A 20,021-nucleotide genomic window follows, 5' to 3' on the forward strand; every position below is an offset into this window, starting at 1 on the left:
GGATCCTACTCTCCTACCAAGACAACATTGACGGATGGAATGAATGCATTAAATACTTACCAGTAGGACTATGTCTGTCTGTGCGTACATCGCTCGAGCAACGCTCACTCTCTGCTTCTGCCCTCCACTCAGGTTGATACCCTAAAGTACGAATCATACATGTGAAACAGTCATTACATGTACATCAACAATCTCTGATGAACATGAAATGATGGCCTCATAGAAACACTTTTGTTCATGCCAACTGGTCCCTCTATTTACCACTTCGTCACTTTTTCTCTCAATCCCCAATACCCTACGTTACTTCCTTCAAATCCAAAGTAGCCATACCAGGCATTTCAAGGAGTGAAAGTGTAGCTGTCAGACATAGTGGAGGACTCAAGAATAGTAAAAAGAATGTAATCACCTTCTCGCCTATCTCTGTCAGGTCTCCGGCAGGGAGAATGTCGATGTCAGGTTGAAGGCAGCAGGCAGAGATCACCTGTTGGTACCTACAACAAAACGACAACAGTCCTGTTAGAATTCATCAGGACTCAAACCCAAACTGATCTGGACCACTGAGACCACCTGTTGATACCTGGCATGATGAAAAAAAGGCAGTACAGCATTTGTGCCACGGATCTTTCTCTCTCCCCCTCTCTCCCTACCTCTGTCTCTTTCTCTCTCTCCCCTGGTCTCTCACCCTTCCTCTCTCCCTCATTGACTCCTTTCTCTCTCTCTCTCTCTCTCTCTCTCTCTCTCTCTCTCTCTCTCTCTCTCTCTCTCTCTCTCTCTCTCTCTCTCTCTCTCTCTCCCTCTCTCTCTCTCATTACAATAATGATATTATCATACTGACCTTGCGTGGTCAAACGGTAGACCAAACGTGACGTTGTCTCGGAGCGATGCGTTCAACAGCCAAGCACGCTGGGTAGCATAGGAAACCGTATTTTGTTTCCTACAAGGAACAGAAATCCCTCAGTCACATTATTACAAAAGTTATTTACAGTGCCTTTGCTCTTTCTTTTAGCTACCATATTGCAATTTTTTAGCCTGACCCTAAGTAGATCTTTCTGAAGATCTTATCAAATTTAAAGTTCAAGCTCTTTGTACTTACCTGTTCCAAAGCACTTGACCTTCCAGTGTCCTCATCTCACCCAAAATGGCGGACAGCAGGGACGACTTCCCCGACCCGACCTGCCCCACTACAATGGTCAGCTTTCCTGTTCAAACAAAATCAGGTGATATTCAAACTCTGCCAACAGGAAATTTCCTACAATGACAATAAAAGTACAGCCATCAGTTTCAGTTCTATCTGCTGTAGATTAATGGCGTCATCAAATGGCCGTCTAGTGGACACGAGATCTCGGTTTTGATTATTTGCATTCCTGGTTAGACGTTGTGTCCTTGGGAAAGGGGCCTTACACGGCTTTACTCACTCCACCCAGGTGTAAAAATGGGTACCTGACTTTGGTTTGGGAGGTAAAAGGCAGCGGAAGGAGAGTGTAAGGCTCCGGCTTCCAATACCGTGCCCTAGACACAGTGGATAACTACCCAATGCCTCTACATCCTCAAGAGGGCAAAGGAACTACCTTTACCTTGTACCTATGTTGCTGGTTAATGACAATGGTTGCACTCCTTCACAATTTACAAGTCTTAAAGTAATCCTGCAATACCTTTCGGAACCGCCAGGTTGATTCCACTGATGTTTGCTGTCTGCGATTCCAGCTCCCAAGTAAAACTCCCATCTCGTACCTGAGAGAGGTTTTAGCAACATAATTCAGTTTTATATTATGAAGAAGTTTTGCAACAATATTCAACAGTTCTTTTATAATTAGTTTCTTTAACACTTTTCTTTAACTATAACTGTTACAGTTATTCTTGAATGTGATAAACTCACACGTTTCTAAAGTATGCTATGCAATATTCATGTTGTCTTAAACTACATAACATATGGTCTGACAGTTGACTGGTCTAATCTCCAAACAGATCTACTGGTGGCGAGACAGTATCCATAAGTAAAAAAAAAAACACAGTGGCCAATTGGATATTGGATACTGTTTTGCCACGGGTAGATCTGCATTGAGATTATACCTTGTAATTAAGATCAAAGCATTGAAATTCATGAAAATAAAAGGTTACAGAAAGTTGCTAAAATCATTTCCCATGTTGAACCATATGATCATGAGTGACAGACCTCAACAGAGACGTCGTCAGCGAGGTCGTGGTCAGCTTGTGGTCTTGATGTGGAGAACTTCAAGTCTGAACTGTCATCAGCAAGTTCATGCTGACCCATGTTGGAAAACTTTGTAGTCTGTGGTACCATGTAACGGTGGATAATTCAAAACAGTTGGAAAGTTGCAAAGGTGTATGTTATCAGCTAAATCAATAAAATGCAAAGAATTTCTTTCGGAAGCACCAGGAGCAAATGACTTTCAACAAATCTAAAAGCCAGAGTGTGAGACCGAATTACAAAGTAAAAAGAAACCCGACTACTGGACATCGACTAGAAAGTCGACTGGAAAATAACTACCAGAATGATTTGAAATTAAGTTGATGTTAATGAAAGATTTCATACTATATAATTGTGCCCCGCTATTTGAGTTCCGCAACTTATTTCTGTGTGAGACCCAGAAATCATTAATCACCCCCTGTATATCTCCTATGGAAATATCGTGATGACAAATATCATAAAAACATGCGGTGAGTCAAGGTTTTCCTACCCCGTTGTGGTCTCCAGCAACATTCCCGTTCATCTGCCCACCTTCAGCACCCAACCGCAGCACACCGCCCAGCCCCTCCACTTCCAGGGACTGCAGGAACGGGCCCAGCCGCTTGGTTGCCACAGACGCGGCGGTGAAGAGGCCCAGGAGGTGGGGGATCTCGGAGAACGGCCCGTGCAGCGTGTAGAAGAGGGCCAGGGCGCCGAAGGCGTCTGCTGCAGTCAGCGGCTTGTCGTTGAAATACTCGTACGACCCGAAGGCCTGAAAATAGAAGGATCGTTTTAGAAAAAAAAAGTTAAAGTGGTCCCATGCATCGAAGATGCGTAGGGGGGCGCCCATCTCCCATTCGAAGCCCTTGGGCCACACAAGTGCAAGTCACTACAGCAGGGGGCTGGTCCGCTGGTAGTGATGTGTGTGTTTAACTTCCATACCCTTTCCCAAATGCTGAGTGCTAAGCAGAGAAAGAAATATGTACCATTTTTAGAGTCTTTGGTATGACCCGGCCGGGGTTCGAACTCACGACCTATCGTATGCAAGGCGAACACTCTACCAATTAGGCCATTGCACCGGTCTCATCGAGTTAGAGCCAGATGAAAATTCAATCGGATTTGGGGAAGGCGTCTACTGCAGTCATGATCAGCGGCTGGTCGTTAAAATACTCGTACGACCCAAAGGCCTGAAAATAAAAGGATCGTTACAGCTAGATAAAACATTCAATCTTATCTTCAGGCCACATCAATTTCATTGGTTGGGTCTCGGATTTAAAAGGAAAATGCTCTGTCTTATTTGTGATGATAATGACAATGCGGACGAAAACGAAAGAGGCAGCATATTGCACCATACTTACTATCAATGTCGCCACCAATGGACTCGCATTGTTGCAGAATACTGAAAAAAATACCAAAACAGTTGGGGATTACTTTCAACAGCATCCTGATTGGAAGTGACCTGTTTGCCACCTTACAAACTCTCTCTCAGATGTGAGATTCAGCAGTCTGGCTTTACTGTATCGCTACTTTGAAGACAAATGCTCCCTGAGCCGGCTTTACTTACTTGTGCCACCAGTCCAAACGTTCTCAGAAAGGACACGATTTTTCTCACTTTCATAAAAGCAAATTAACGACCCTTTCTTCCTCCATTATCCACATACTACTGGAAGCGATTCTAACGATGCCCTTACTTGCAAATATCCTCCAGCGCGCGTGGCTGTACAGCTGTTTGACTTCGTCTTTCCTGGCTGACGTCACCTTCTCTACAAACAGGAGCTCCCAGGCGTACAGCTTCAGGAGTTTGATTCCCTAAATAAAACAAGTTTGTAACAGCTCGACTCCGTATGAACAACCCACATTTCCATCATCCCCAAATGATCTAAAGTAACAAAATCATTCCTAACCTCATAACGTTTCATTGATTTTGTTATCTGAAAAGTAGTTTAATTTGTTCTCCTCCCTGACAACTGTAATTTTTTAAATGGTACAATTCCACTGCACTCCATTTCATTCTTGACAAAAAAAAAACAAATTTAGAAGGGGCATATTTTGTTGTTAACTGTTAGTGCATTTGGAGCAGGACAGTTTCAAAGCAGTACAACACCGTAGTCTTCAGGAGAATGGAAGGCATCTGTCATGACAATTGGACAGCAGACAAGTGGAAACCGCATGAATCTGTTTCACTGCACTATGTGATGTTCGCTTTACCGTATCCTATTGACCGGATCAAGGAAAATTTGCTCAGCATTCTTACTGTATCAAGATAAAACAGCTGCACTGAACACACACGATGTCCGACCTTCACATCAACCCTAGCCTGCTAACGAAATCAAAAAGACTGAGCCAGCGGTTACAACGGAGGACGGTACCTAGGCTACATCAGCCCAACTCTGTGATGCTAGAGCGTTTGTAAAGAAGAGAATCACCTGGATGGACTCGTTAATCCACTTCAACCTGATGTCCGTTTTTGCCTGCAACAACAAAAAACGTAAGGTTGTGAGAGTGACTTAACACATCACATTTAACGTATCATAACTGCCGCAGTCGCACATCTCTTTAAATGTAAACAGGTGACGTTATGTGAAAACTTGAGTAACGTAAGATTAATACAAATTGCAACCGTGTACCTCTAACAGTAGATTACGGGTTAAGAACCTACCATCTTCTGAGTGTTGAGATCGTGCATTTTCTTCATTATGAGGAGGTTCACAGGCAGCAGAATCACCAGAAATCCGACCGCCAAAACCGCGTTCCAACCCAACTGGTAATACAGCAGCGCGGTCCCGGCTATAAGCTGTGGTTGAGAGGGATGTGCATCAGGTCAGAGTTAATATATATTTATCTACTTGCAAAACCATGCCTGTTGGCTTGAATTGCAAGTACAGTTTCAATCTAAATCAAAAGTAAAGTAACATCAACATACATGTACAACTTATGGCTAAGCAACTACATACAAAGTATTAGTACATTACAAATACTTTTCATTATTAATCTGATCTTAATAGTTTACTTCACATCAAGCTCCTTCCCGCACCGATGGTGCAAAGGGCGGCGCCCATCTCCGTTTCAGTAGCCCTTGGGCCACACAACATTGTGCAATCACTACAGCAGGGGTCTAGCCCACTGGAAGTGGTGTGTTTAACTTCCATACTCTTTCCAAAATGCTGCGTTCTAAGCAGAGAAAGCAGTATGTACCATTTTTAAAGTCTTTGGTATGAGCCGGCCAGGGATGGAAATCACGACCTACCGTGTGCAAGGCGAACACTCTACCCACTAGGCCATTGCACCACTTCACATCCTGCTTGTTTTCAAGTCATTTTTGGCTCTACCAGTACCTACCTGGAAGAGTGAAGCCCACGAGAAGTGGAAGAGAAAGATGCGATGCTAGAATTCCGAAGGTAAAAGGCAGAATGGTCCTGTTCCCATGCTGGCCTGTCTTTAAAAATATGTCCGCCAAACATGTCTAGATATACCTTTTGGCACCAAGAGTACCTACCTACCTAAAAGAGTGCAGTCCATGAGAAGTGGAGGAGAAAGATGAGATACTAGAATTGCGAAAGTAAAGAGTAAACTTGTCTTGACCTCGTGCTGGCGTTTGTTGATAAACATAATATGTCTGCCGAACATTTGATCTAAGACATTTTTGGCTCTAAAAAGAACCTACCTGGAACAGTGCAGACCATGAGAAGTGGAAGAGAAAGACGAGAAACCCGAGCACGGCACAGCCCTCGCTCATGTGGTTGGTGATCTGGCCCATACTGACGTGTTCCCTCTCTAGCAGCCAGTTGGGCAGCCGCAGACACTTGTTGTAGATCATCGCCTGTCGGTAGATAAGGAGTATTGATGTTGGGGACACTATAAAGCAAAGGCTTTTTTTATTCACAAACACGTATTTACACGAGCAGACGTGTCGATGACTGTCAGCGTCATGTTCGAAGATGAGAAGTTAAGTACGTTTCGTATATAAATAAATAAGTAGAAATTGCCCAACATATACAAGCATAATTCCACCAGTGTACATAATTCCGCCGCCCTGAAAAGATACGTCCAAACAGATCTCAAACCTAACGTTCCCCATAACCCAATATAATGCACTCCGTCTAAACTGTGCAAACCTGGGAGGGGGTGCTGCACTAGAGAACTCTCAAGTGCACTTTTTTTCAAAGTGGCGGATTTATGTCACCCGGTAAATTAATGTTACAGAAGGTTACCTGCATGCCCCTCTGCATAACTTAGCCAGAATTCTGACAAACTCAGGCAGAATTCTACATAACTCAGCTAGAATTCTGCATAGTTCAGCTAAAATTCTACATAGCTCAGACATGATTTGGGTAACAAAGGGCTAAAAAGCAAGGCCAGACCCTGTTGAAGAAGTGACAGTCACTGACGAAAGATAGCGGATGCTGTCTGAAACGTCTGACTGTTTCAAAATTTTATCCAGTTGCTTGAGTAACTGCTGAGTATCTTATTGCCTGGATGTCTAACCTTTATCAACGTCAAGTACTTTTAGTACATAAAAAAAGAAATAGCTTACCTGCATGCCATTTCTCAGCATCATCCCGGCAGTGTGGCTAAGGCTCATGGATGTGGCCTGGGCCCCGGTCCTCAGCAAAGACACCACAAGCAGCACCACCAACAGGACAAACCCGTTCTGCAGAAACTCCCACGGACTCACCAAGTACTGATCCTGGAAACGAGGAGAAGGAAGATTGCAAAACTCGGAAAACTTGAAAGCAAGCGGAGTAACATGAAAAAAAAACTGGCAATATAGATGTATATAGATACAGAAAACTGAGTGCCATGCACTTCGAGCACGTTAAATAACCCATCACATTTCTTCCCCCTGTCAGTGGATCAAACCTTTTACTGGATATGCAAAACAAACAAACAAACAAACAAACAAAAAACAAACAATCATTAAGGCTACTCTCCTAGACCTTTCCCCCTAATATCCTCAACAACATCAAATAACCCCAGATGCAAACAACCTTACCTGCAGTAAACTGTGTGCTTGTGTTTGTTTTGTCGTCTCCATGGTGACATAGATGATGATGAGCTTGAGGATGAGAGGTGAGACGAGTAGGAACACCTGCGTCATCAGCATTAAGAACCCAGACAGGCCGTACTCCCAGGTCAGGATAAACGCCCGGATGTAGACCCCCCACAGAGACAGCTGCTTACCCGACTTGTCTGCTTTTTCCTACAAGGGTAAAGCGGTAAAACCTGAAACTGAGTACGAAGCATAACGCTTTTGTGTTTTTGCTTGTAGTACAGTGCGGCTTTACTATATATACAGCTCGGGTATTAGGTGGATCACCCTTGCGTGGGTTGTTTTACGTGGGTGTAACGATTGAGGCTTATCCCTGAAGCTCCCTCACTACTTAAAGCTAAATTCGTTGCACAAGCCCGTGTAGTGTGTATATATACATATAAATTCTGATGAACATCAAAATGAAGAATTAACGAACCTTTTCCCTTCTGTATACCTTTGCCAGACGATCTAAGGCTACCTCTGCAGTGAATCCCTGTGACAAGAAAATCGAATGATTACATTGAAATACATATGAATACTAGTATAATAGTACTAGTACTAATACACCACTAATTAAATAATGTTAAAACCAGCTCTTTTTAGAAACGACTGTTCCCAACTTTGGTTGTCTCTGGAGATCAAATGGAGGTGAGCCACACCTCAGATACGTTAAAGAACCCACCAAACGTATCAATAAGAGTAGGGGTCATTCCCAGTGTGAATGTGTCAAATAAATCTGTCCGGATATGCCGATTGTACTCTGCAGTACACACCTGGTGTGTTACGCCATACGGTTTACAGGGTATGCAATACAAACAAACACAAACAAACAAACAAACAAGACATGGCAAGACTAGCTCCCTTTAGAAATGGCTGTTCCAACCTCTGGAAGTCTCCCCAACTGCTCGGCCTGGAGGGGCTGTTTGTACCCCAGTAGGAGCACCCAGTCCATCCAGGCGAAGGCGAACCATGCGGGGAGGGACGTGTAGGGCAGACCGAACCGCATGGTTTCATCTAGGAGGTCGTCCGGAACCGGGGCTTCTACTGGAGTTGTAGACAGGTATCGCTGAGGAGGGGAGAAGGCAGTTGTTAGCAATTTTGGGGTAAAATTCCAAGTGTTCCGAATATTAGGATGGTCATAAGCTGAACCAGGAGGGTTGACACGTGTGGGGCAGAGCATGTATACCGCATGGTTTCATCTAGGAGGCCGTCGGGAACCGGGGATTCTACCGGAGTTGTAGATAGGTACCGCGGAAGAGGGGAAAGTGAATACTGTTACTAGCAAAGGGTCTACTTAAAAAAAAAATCAAAATCTTCCTTGTATCAGGATGGCTAGAAGCGAACCATGGGGGTAGAAACGTGTAGGGCAGACCGAACCGCATGGTCTCGTCTAGGACCGTTCGTCCAGAACCGGGGCTTCTACCGGAGTTGTAGACAGGTATCGCTGAGGGGGGAGGGTGTTGTTGTTCCCAATGTGTACTCTCAAAGCAGAGGTTTGACTTGGGTTGATTTTTGACGTGTTTTAGGTGTTTGTGCCCGACAAAAACGTTTAAAGATACACCCAAAACCAGCCGAACCTCTGATTGAAGAGTAGCCAGTATTATATGGATGTCGTAAATGTGAGCCACAAGGGTAAGGATGCGTAGGGCTGTGCATATCGCATGCCTTCGTCCAAGAGGTGAGTCAGGGACAGGGACAATACACGGTATGTGAGTGTGTGTGGTGGTAGGGGAAGAGTCAGCAAAAGATTTACAGTCTATACGATATCATTACAGATGGAACCGCTCTTGCACACCTTTCATGTACACATAAAAGGCGCATAACTTCCGGGATTACTAGTTCAGCACCAAGGACAGCGGTGACTAGTGCTAGCGCCCTGGGCGGAGGAAATACCGTGCATCCTTCAGTTGTTAGAATGTGACGGCTGGTTTCCATAGCCTCACAGTTTGAAATCTTAAGTTACGATTAAAGAAATAGACTTCAACTTAAACTTCGTTTGATTGCCTAATAACCCCACCGGGCGAAGCAGGAGGGGGAGGCTCCGGGCTAGGGCGCGGGCAGGCCTCCAGCCTGGCCCGGAACGTCTGTGGGGGACAATACGACCGGGCCTGACAGGGCGTTCTACTAAGGTATTGTGCGTGCAAAACATGAAAATCTACATGTATCAGTAGGGAGCTGGTGGCTTCCCCGGGTGCGCCCCTGGGCTTGTTTGAGTTAATTGTATGTTGATATGATTGTATGCTAACGTATAGAAGGTGGTGAGGCGGGCGTTTCTCCTCCTTTCGGAGGTTATTGGGCATGTTGTAGTCCCCATTGCTTACCATTTTGTACAGCACGTATCCCTCCACCGCTGAGAGCAGCCCGTACAGCAGTACAGAAGCCCATGTCAGCTGGAACCGCAGGCTGTCCCAGCTCACACCCCTGCCGTACAAGTGGGATAGTCTGAGCAGCTTGAACCCCCCTGACAGGATGTGGTACAATCCTAGAATCAGCAACAGCCCTGGGCGGTTCAACCGCTCCACCTGTAAAAGTGATTGACATTTCTTGAAGTAGTCCTCCAAGCAGATAGACCAAATGTTAGCTTTTAAGGTGTCCTACAGGAATGTCGGACGACTCGGACCATTACCAACTCGGCCCAGTCAACTCAGCCCATCCGACCATCGCCCGGGTCAGCTCGGCCTAACACCCTGTTCAACTCGGCCAAATACCGGAGACAGCACAGAGACACACACACGATAATAATGTTGATTGCCTAAGCAGTACAGAGGCCTTTTTTTGTATACGACAGGCTTATATCCTTTGACCTAAACCAGATTAATCTTTCTTCTATCTTCGATGGGAAAGCAACAGTTAGTATCAAAACTGAACTTCATCACAAATTTCTGCTGCATTGTTTGTGTATTTTTTCTAGATTTGAGAACGACGCTGAAGTAAAAATAACTTACTAGTAGTCGTTTCAATATGATCTCTATGTGGCTTACCAAGTGGTAGAACACACTCCCGAGGACCGTAGCCAGGAGAGCCATGATCCAGGGTACGTACAGGTGGGGGTGGTGGCCGGCCGAGAAACCGTCCGACATCACGCCTTCTCCAACCTACACGGAACAACAGGCTTCTTACTGGCGAAAAAAGACCCTTGGTGATGATATGTGACTAAATAACCAAATACGGTTTGCTCGATCTGAGTAATGGCAATGATCTTTATTCCGAATACCCCTGTCCAAAAGTAAATGCAGTATGTTAAAAACTAAAAGAAAAAGCACGTCCTATGATCTACATCTAAAGTTTATAACTCAAAACGCGAGTAAACGAATTCACAGTTTTTCTATCATACGCTAAATACCGTGGCCGACAGGTACAAAGCGTAAGTCGCTGTGTCGCGCTTTGTACCTGTCGGCCACGGTAGCTAAAATCAAGTTTACCTCGCACAACGTGACGAAAAACAGCGCGAAAATGGCCAGCCAGCGGACAGAGTGCCCTGGGAACAAGACCCAGAGTCGGCTGGGCAGACGGCTGTAGTCATGGTGACGACAGTGTCCAACAGCAGCAACTGTTGAGGAGGTCAAACATCATCAAATCTCATACTATATTGTATTTTACAGTAAACTTCGCATTCTTCCATTTTTTCTCTTCCTTTTAATGCACACTAGAGACTTCCGACATTGTGAAGCGCTTCGAAGCTTCGGTCTATTTCTTATTTGTCAGCTACTGCTAGGGGTTCAAGTCCTTCGAATGGTGAATATCGGAAATAGTGTGTTTGAGGAGAGCCACGCCTCAAGCATATCATCAATAAGAGTATCGGGATCCAAACAGTCCATTCTTACTGTGCAAAACTCGAACAGTCTCGCAAAACTCGTAGTGCAAAACTGGTGAGTTACCAAAGTGCAAAGCTGGTGTGATACGCCTTGAGGCCGTTTAACGATTAGCATTTATAATAGATGAAACAAAAAAAGTAAGAAAGAATGACGTACCCAGCAGGGCGGCAAGTGGAAGAACAACCACATGTGGAAGGACGTTCAGACCATCAACTAGACACTCGAGATCGTGAAAACCGCTGTCGAACTGTCGCATTGCACTATTCCATTGCTGTAAAACCGTACTCTTCCATTGCTGCGCGAGTGTGTTGTTCCACTGCTGTCCGAACGTGCTGTTCCACTGCTGTCCGAACGTGCTGTTCCATTGCTGGACGAACGTGCTGTGGTTTGAGTCGGTTGCGTACGGCGGTCCGCAAAAGAAACTCTTCATGACTCTGCTTGGACTGAAGAGTTCCAAAGACGATCTAAATGTAAATAAAAGATAGCTAAGATAACTAAGATAGATTTATTGCACAACAGTTGTACGGGTGTTAAGTATGGCATCTACTGGTACATAACTACAGTTCCATAACGAGCTTATCTACCTAATACAAGAGTGTGCAGTATGGGACGAGAGTGTTTCTTTAAATTAAAAAGATACATTTTCCTTGAGACAAAGTTATGCAATATAAGCGTTCGTACCCTCGCTGAAAACCCTACTACATTATTGGACGAATGAGTTGGCACCTAATTACAAGGACGGCGTTATTACGAAGCAGAAATAGTGTCAAAAAGATCGTATACGTTTTTTGAAATGGAATAGGTATGTAATTTAGAATGGAATATGTGTTTTTCAAATGGAATAGGTATGTAATTTAGAATGGAATATATGTTTTTCAAATCCAATATACATGTGGTGCTATTATTTTTAAAAGTTGGTATTGTTTTAAAATCTGGTACTATACGATTCCAAAATACCATACGATTTCTGTTTGCTATATCATTTCTGTTTGCTATATCATTTCTATTTGCTATATCATTTCGGTTTGCTATGTCATTTCTGTTTGCTATATCATTTCTGTTTGTACTCCGGAAATGACGCGTTCCGCTCCGGAAGTAGGGTAGGGCATACATCGGACAAGTTCGTTGTCTCCCACGATGTTGCCGGCCATTTGCTACGGGTAAGTTGTGTTCGTCTTTGGCGAAATACGCCGATATTAACGCACGTCACGTGTTGTCAGTGTCGCTGTGGACACTTGGACTTAATATCGGCCAGTTACGGTTGGTAGTGACCGTCATTTTGTCGACAATCGCCAACATTGACTCGGGAACTTTACGTCTGACAGTGTGGGGGAGGGGGGCGTGTTTTCGTGTACCAATATATAACGTTAGACTTCCACCGGCGAATCTTTACGAAAAGAGGAGATTAAATATGGAAATTATGTGTAGAAAGTCAACACAAGTTCTGCTGCTTCTCGGACAATTTTTAATTAGGCCTGATTACCCTCAACTTTGGGGTTGGTGAGCTTGCCGCAAACTGAGCGTTTTGTGTATCTACGACAGAAGGGTAAAAGGGCGAGTCCAGAATGGATGTGTCAAATTAGGGCGTCAAATTAAGGTCGCACAACACAGTACGCAGACTTTGTGTGGATAAAATAGTGCTAAAAATCATTGTAAAATTCTTCTTAATTCTAGAATAAATACCAGTGATTGGCAACTTGGGCAACATGTTATGCTATTATCATGCCCTATTCTTATACCTACCAATTTAAGACTAGCTCCTTAGTCTAGTTGCCATACATTGTACCTGTTATGATTGTCAAGCAATAAAATGTTATGTTCTGTGTATAATAATTAGTTGCATTTCAAATATTTTCTTCTCAGAGTTCCCAGAAAAGATGTTGTGTCTGCACTGTGGGGCGTGCGGCACACAGGACGCTGAACTTTACCATTGACTTTCTAGAAGAGCAGGGCCCAGTCGACTTGCCTGAGTCCAGCACACGTTGGGAATACCAACAGGGCTGCCATACGGGGAGTTCTGTAGAAGGCTTGTCAGCCATTATTTTCTAATCCTAAAACATTGGTCACTTGAAAACTGAACAGATTTGAAGGTGATGTTGGAAAACTTGGAAACCTGCTTTTTGGCACAAGACTTAAGTAATTTGAGAGACCATGTTTATCTCAACATAACAGATCCTTTTATTTAGTCATAGTAGTGTATATTGTTATAAAGATATTCACCTTTCAAAACTGCACAGACCATGGTCTATTTACAGTTTTGGGGGGAGTCTGTATAGGCAGACAAAGTTGTATGGATACTGTCCATGCCTAGTATAACAGAGGACTTTGTGTGGCTTGTGGTGCCTCCATCTAGGCTGAATGAGCCTCGTCACGCTGTGAGAATCACATCAAGAGAGTTCACACCCAGCTTGGCAGTACAATTAGTGTATGTGTGACAGCTTTTTACAAACCAGTGAATGACATTCAAGTCAGCATGAAGGTCATGTCAAATTTTGACTGTGGTGATGAGGAATACTGAACTTTATGTTGAGAAAATGGTGTATATGCAGTATTAAATAGAATATGTGTCTGAACTTGAGAGATTAGAATAGGTCATCTTTTTTATAAAGGAAAAGTCCATTTCAACAAAAGTTAAGTGGGAGCACTGAAAGACATCATGATTCAGTCTGAAACTGTGGCAATGTAGTTTTTTATTGTAAGAATAATATCACTAGACCATGGTCGACATTCACCTCATATAGAAAGGGGGATTTCTGTCCATTCTATATATACATTATTCTATATTCATGTATATGTATATGCATACACTTATATCAAAATAAACATTGTAATGTAGAACTTTCCGTGTCAATTTTCTACTTGTGCCTGACATGTTTTTCTTAGTATACTGCAGTCAACATTGCAACACTATGTAGCTGTCAATAGTTCTACTCATGTAGCATACACCGCAGTCAACACTACAACACTTTGTAGCTTTTAATACTTAACCAGTCATTCCGACACACCTTCCACACAGGTGTAAGGCCCCACCCCACATGGCCACTGCTGGCTGGTTGGGCCCATCGCCATGTAAGCATATATAAGCAAGGACATGATTGCCGAGCCGGACTTGGTCAACAAGTTAGGTACATGTACTATAGTCTAGGGCTAGGATTTGGACATTTAGCGGCGCTCTCTAATTACACTTATATACTGAATATACTATATGAATAGAGAAAAGGCCACACAGATTTCAATATGATTGTGTTTGTATTTTAGTGAGATAATTACTTCACAAATATACAACAACAGGACTGGCTTACAGGTACTTCGGTTACATAAAGGTCGGTAGCCTATTACGTTCCCATGTAAGGGACAGGAAGGTAATCAACCCCAAACCGTTGTTGAAGTATTGTACTGGCCGGTCAAGAACCCCTCTCTGATCTGATTGTACAATTCAGTAAACACCCTCGTTTCGATGTTAAAGCACCATTGTGTAAGATAAGTCACGTCGCCAGTTCCATGCGCGGGTCGACCCGGCCAACGGGCCTCGTTCAGTCACGGACACTACCATCTCGCTTCTTGTCCGTGCCAGTGCGACCGTGACAGCACTTATTAGAGCCAATCCTTCTCCTGAAGTTACGGATCTGGCTACCCGACTTCCCTTACCTAGGTTGGTCTATCGACGAGAGGCTGTTCACCTTGGAGACCTGCTACGTTATGGGTACGGACAGACGTGAAAATTGCACGTCTCTCTCTTTAGTTTTCAATGGCCCACCTGAGCGTACCGGCACCATAAAAGCCGCGGTGCTTTACGGGGCAGCTTTCCTTATCTCCGGGCAAACCGATTCCTGGACACGTGCGCCTTACAAAGAAAAAAACACTCTTTCCGGGGCTCATTCCCACGTCAACGACTTCGCTTGCGTTGCCGCGCCGGGCGAACATTTCCCCGTTCGCGTGAATGTTAACCCGATTCCCTTTCGGTATGCCGGGGCGGCTCGTGACGCACAGAATCCCGCGGCCGCACCCGCCACCGTGCGCCCGACGAACCTAGGAAGGACCCGAGGACCCAACCTCGTTACCGCTGGGAGCAAGCAGAGCGGGCCGGGGCGACACGCAGTGACCACGAAACCGGGCCCGCACTTCCGAGTGGCCTTCGCTTATCACTCATGACCAGCTGGCCCTTGTTCAACTATTGTTCTCACGTGGAACCCTTCTCCGCTAGTCTTTGAATTTCTCGTTTGAATATTTGCTACTACCACCAAGACCAGCAGCCGCGGCGGCTCCACCCGGACTCGCGCCCGAGGCTTCGGCGCTCACCGCGGCGGCCCTCCTACTCGTCGCGGCCTGGCTCAGCCGGAGCGGACTGCCGCGACGGCCGGGTATGGGCTTGACGCTCCAGCGCCATCATTATCAGGGCTAGTTGACTCGGCAGCTGAGTTGTTACACACTCCTTAGCGGATTAAGCTTGGCCACCGTCCTGCTGTCTGTATCAACCGACACCTTTTCTGGGGTCTGATGAGCCTCCGCATCGGGCGCCTTAACCCGGCGTTCGGTTCATCCCGCAGCGCCAGTTCTGCTTACCACACGTGGCCCACTGAGCACTCGCATTCCAAGCCCGGCTCCAGTCGAGCGAGTCGGACACCTTACCAATTGAAAGTTTGAGAATAGATAGGGGTCGTTTCAGCCTCAAGACCTCTAATCATTCGCTTTACCAGATAAAACTGCGACAGAGTGTCAGCTATCTGAGGGGAACTTCGGAGGGAACATTAGGTAATGGTCCGATTAGTCTTTCGCCCCTATACCCTAGTTTGACGATCGATTTGCACGTCAGAATCGCTACGGACCTCCACCAGGGTTTCCCCTGGCTTCGCACTGCTCGGGCATAGTTCACCATCTTTCGGTCGGTCCCAACGCGCACGCTCTAGCGCGACCTCACCGACGGAGCGGTCGAGATCGGCCGGTGGTGCGCCCGCGCCGCGGAGACGGCGGGGATACCACCTCGGACATATGGACGGCCCTTCACCTTCATTGCGCCTCTGGGTTTCGTACAACACCCTTGAGTCGCGTAAGCGTTAGACTCCTTGGTCCGTGTTTCAAGACGGGTCCTGGTCGGGTGGACGATCGGACCTCGCCGCAGACCCCGGGCGCCCTGCGTGGCGCACCTGTCGACCGCACGACGGGGACCTGGCTCCTGCCCGCCATGGGGGCAATGGGCAAACGCGGCGGTGGATTGCCTGTCCTCGGTCCGACAGCGGGCGCCGCACGCACCGCGACTATAACTCCGGAGACCCGAGGGCCCCGGGCACCTTCCGCGGGGACGTGGCCGCCGTCGAACCGGTCGCGGAAAAACTAAAGCCTCGACGCCGGCCGATCGGTCTTGCGATCCATGCTCGGCCGGTGGGGCGCGGACGGACGCCGCCTGAATCCTCCGGGCGGACCTTGCGGGCCCACCAGTTTACCTCGGTTAACTAGCGGTTTCACGTACTCTTGAACTCTTTCTTCAAAGTTCTTTTCAACTTTCCCTCACGGTACTTGTTCGCTATCGGTCTCGTGTCCGTATTTAGCCTTAGGCGGAGTTTACCTCCCGCTTTGGGCTGCATGCCCAAACAACCCAACTCCGAGGAGGGGCAGACCGAACGCCACCGTCGCCACCATATGGGGCTGACAGCCGCTCTGGGAGAGGCCTCGATCACAAGGACATGGGCAACTGTCGACGGACGGAGAGCACCTCCCGAACGCCACAGTTCCCGCGCCCCGTGGGAGCGGAGATTCGGCGCTGGGCTTTTCCTGCTTCACTCGCCGTTACTGAGGGAATCCTTGTAAGTTTCTTTTCCTCCGCTTAGTAATATGCTTAATATGTGGATCGTCTCGCCTGAGCTGAGGTCGAGGAGTGGAGTGAGCAAACACGCAAAGCGCTGCTCTTTGGCGACCGTCCATTCGTTGCGGACGGGCACGCCGCCTGCCGACGCCCTTCGCAGTCTAGCTCGCCGGGGAGAGAGTATCAGCTCGATTGTTAGGGCTGCGATTCGGACGGCCGGCGGGGATGCGCCAAGCCGGGTCGGGGTCGCGAGGAGGAACTCCCCACGGTCCACCCGAGCGAGGCGCCGCCAGCGCGAGAAGCAAATCGGGTTTGGACGCGAGCGTCTCCACCGGAGGGAACTGTGAAAATCTGTCCTTCGGGGGACGAAGCTTCTACCGATCGCCGTGGAAAGCCGCCAGCTTCGACAAAGACACCCAGCCGCGCGCCAGGACCGCAGTCTCTCTATGCGCCCGAGAGCGAGAGAGATGGAGCGGCGCGACCCTCAGCCAGACGTGGCCCCGGGACGGACCAGGGGCCGCAGAGTGTGTTCGAAGAGTCGATAATCAATGTGTCCTGCAATTCACATTACTTCTCGCAGCTGGCTGCGTTCTTCATCGACACACGAGCCGAGTGATCCACCGCTAGGAGTTGTCGTTTTATTTTCGTTTGATTTCGCATCGAAAGCTTGTCTTTGCCTTTCGGCACCGTCGTTTCAGAGACGGGAAGAAGGCGCCCTTCGGAGTGAAGGACGGTGAACGAGCGGAAGGGCCGGGGGTCGCTCCGCGAACCGGGACCCGCCGTGAAGACCACTGTGCCCCCTCGACAAAACGCGACCGACCGGCCCGAGCTGGGAAAGAGAGCCGAGGGGTCGATTGCGCTCGCCCTTCTCTTGAAGACCTCGGGGAGTAGAGCAGTCGGTCGAGACCGCCGGTGGCGACCGAGAACAGTCCTACCCTCTGCCCAAAGGAGGCCTTGGACCGCAGGATGCCCGCTCGAAGTCCGACGCTTAAGGACAGGTCACTCGTCCGCAAGACGGATTGCATCGAGTCAGAGACCGAAACGCCGCGCCGGGGTGCCGGGGAGGAGTCGTCTCACCTAGGCGCCGTCGTGAGACTAGCAACTCAACCCCATTCCGCGCAAACCCACAACGCGACGCCCCTCCGCCAGGATATAGGTTCCCCCACTTGCGCACACCCGCCTAAAACTTTTCGCCGGGAGGACCTGACTCAGTCCTCGACCAGGCTACTCGGGGCGGCTCGCTGGTTTAGCAGGGTATAAGGAACGACGGGCTCACACTGAAGGCACCCGACCAACGTTTCAAGGAAGCTGCCAGGTCCCGCCGCCAAGTGGGTTGGCATGGGTGCTCCTGACACTCCGCCCGCGCTCCTCCGCGAAGGAGGAGCGATTGACGGCAGAGAGCGCCACCTTGAGAGAGCGGGACTGACCCGGGGCCGCAGACTGCGTTTGAAGAATCGATGATCAATATGTCCTGCAACATCGGGGGAGGGTGCCGGAGCGTACGCGCCCGCAGTTGGGTCGGTCCTCGGACAAGATCGGACAGGCTTGCTCGGCTAGTTTCGCCGCCGTCGAGGCGGCACGCGGACGGGGGGGCGTGGGGCTGGTGGTGGTTCACGGACCGTCAGCGGGCGGGCCGGTGTGGTGCCAGGGTCCTCCAAATGCAGACCCCGGTAGAGTCCTTTCCGGGTCGGTGGAGTCGGGGCCGGCGTACGGCCTGTCGACGGGGAGCGGTGGTCGGTGCTGGTGAGCGCACCTTCACCCCCTTCCCGAAGGTCGCTCACCCTACCTTGAAAGAGAGTGGTCGTTTTTCGTCTAGCGCGGGAAATGACGGCGGACACCGGGTTTCCGGTCAGCACACTCCCTCCCCAGTCGTTTTGCTACCCCGCCGATCAGGCTGCCGCTCCCCGCGAGGTCGACCGTGCCACGGGCGTCCAGACGAACCAGCGCTGGGGCAGGGTCTTCCGCGGAGGCGATGCCCAGGTCTTCGGACCCGCCAGTGAACGGACTCACCCCTTCCGTCTGCGTGCGAGGTCGCCTTTCGGACTCGGTGGTCGGACTCAACCGGCGGAGGCGTCGCCCGAGAGAGTGGGGGCTCGTCCTTCGCGGGACGGCTAGGGCGTTAACGGGAAGCAACGGTCGGTGTGGCCGGGAGTGCTGCAGCTCAGGCTCCCGAGGCTTCGCGGCCTCGCGGCGCGTTCCCGCTGTTCGGGGGCGTGCGGACTACTGCACGGACCGCGGATCGCTCTCTGGTGGATCCCCATTACGGCCGACTGCCCCCGTCACCGTTCTCTCGCCGAGATGGGTTTTGACGGGCAGCGCCCGCGCCTCTACCGGGGATCGTGTCGACTGGTGCAATACAAAAACACAGAGGAGGGAGGAGAGGCAGACCACCTTCGCTGAATTTCAACGGACCCCTTTCCAAAGCGGGGCTTACCGAGAGGCTATTCTGTCTGGCTGCCCAATGGACGCTCATTGTGCTTTCGACGGCAACTCATCAGGTGGCGCAAGGGCCTGAGGGGAGGAGGCGTACGCGTTCTTATTCAGGTGCGAAGGCATGCGACGATGCCGATGGACTTTATTACAAGGACGTTGACCTTGACGAACAACGGTGGTCCTCCTGTGTGTTTGAGCGCCCGTCCAAAAAGTGGCAGCGGCAACTATTCTGGTGCCTGCTGAAGACAATTTGAACATTGTCACACAGGTCTGCATGCTCTTGGTGAGGGGCATTGGCTGTCAGATAGAGTATAGAGCTAACTTAAAGTCGTGTAGAAGTTGTACTGGCTCCTTAGATTGCTAAGTTAAAGTAGGCAATACAAGCAACAGCACATATTGCAAGTTGCAACTCTGTAAATAAGATCAGGCATTGTGGAGCAAACTCTGAAAGGGCCTAATTTGAAATAGATAGCTTTGATTTCAAACTGCAGGCCAACATCCTGAATTTCTAATGTTTATAGCACTAGACAGGCTCCCTGTGGATTTCTACATGTTTATATGCCCTATTCACACTGCAAAGTACAGAACGAGGCCATTGGGTGTTAATGGATATTGTTATTACCAGGGCAAGGAACCAGTCTCTTTAAAACCAGTGTGAAGCAGTTTTGTATGATATGAACTGTTGAAAATTGTACATACAATAAGGAACATTAAGTGAGTCATGGTGTTTTTTATTAATAGAAAGTAACATTT

General features: G+C 48.1%; 2 protein-coding genes and 1 non-coding gene across 3 annotated transcripts in view; all 3 read right to left on the reverse strand.

The window, feature by feature from the left end:
• LOC136421210 (ATP-binding cassette sub-family C member 9-like) overlaps positions 1-20,021 on the reverse strand; it is a 66,910-nt gene that overhangs the window by 14,628 nt on the left and 32,261 nt on the right. The gene's annotated exons all lie outside the window — the stretch shown is intronic.
• LOC136420961 (ATP-binding cassette sub-family C member 9-like) lies at positions 49-11,465 on the reverse strand. The gene is made up of 20 exons (XM_066408102.1): positions 11,192-11,465; positions 10,643-10,770; positions 10,202-10,315; positions 9,542-9,742; positions 8,104-8,286; positions 7,657-7,713; positions 7,182-7,388; positions 6,723-6,875; positions 5,853-6,008; positions 4,848-4,982; positions 4,615-4,659; positions 3,880-3,997; positions 3,547-3,587; positions 2,700-2,960; positions 2,174-2,290; positions 1,653-1,731; positions 1,094-1,199; positions 836-934; positions 407-491; positions 49-141 (listed from the first exon to the last, which is right to left on the reverse strand). The coding sequence occupies exons 1-20, from the start codon at positions 11,463-11,465 to the stop codon at positions 49-51; spliced, it is 2,652 nt and encodes an 883-aa protein (XP_066264199.1).
• LOC136421287 (5.8S ribosomal RNA) lies at positions 17,314-17,467 on the reverse strand. The gene has a single exon (XR_010753418.1). It is a non-coding gene; the product is annotated as a 5.8S ribosomal RNA (ribosomal RNA).

This window comes from Branchiostoma lanceolatum, chromosome 15 (assembly GCF_035083965.1).
Source record: "Branchiostoma lanceolatum isolate klBraLanc5 chromosome 15, klBraLanc5.hap2, whole genome shotgun sequence".
In the NCBI taxonomy this organism is placed as follows: Eukaryota; Metazoa; Chordata; class Leptocardii; order Amphioxiformes; family Branchiostomatidae; genus Branchiostoma; species Branchiostoma lanceolatum.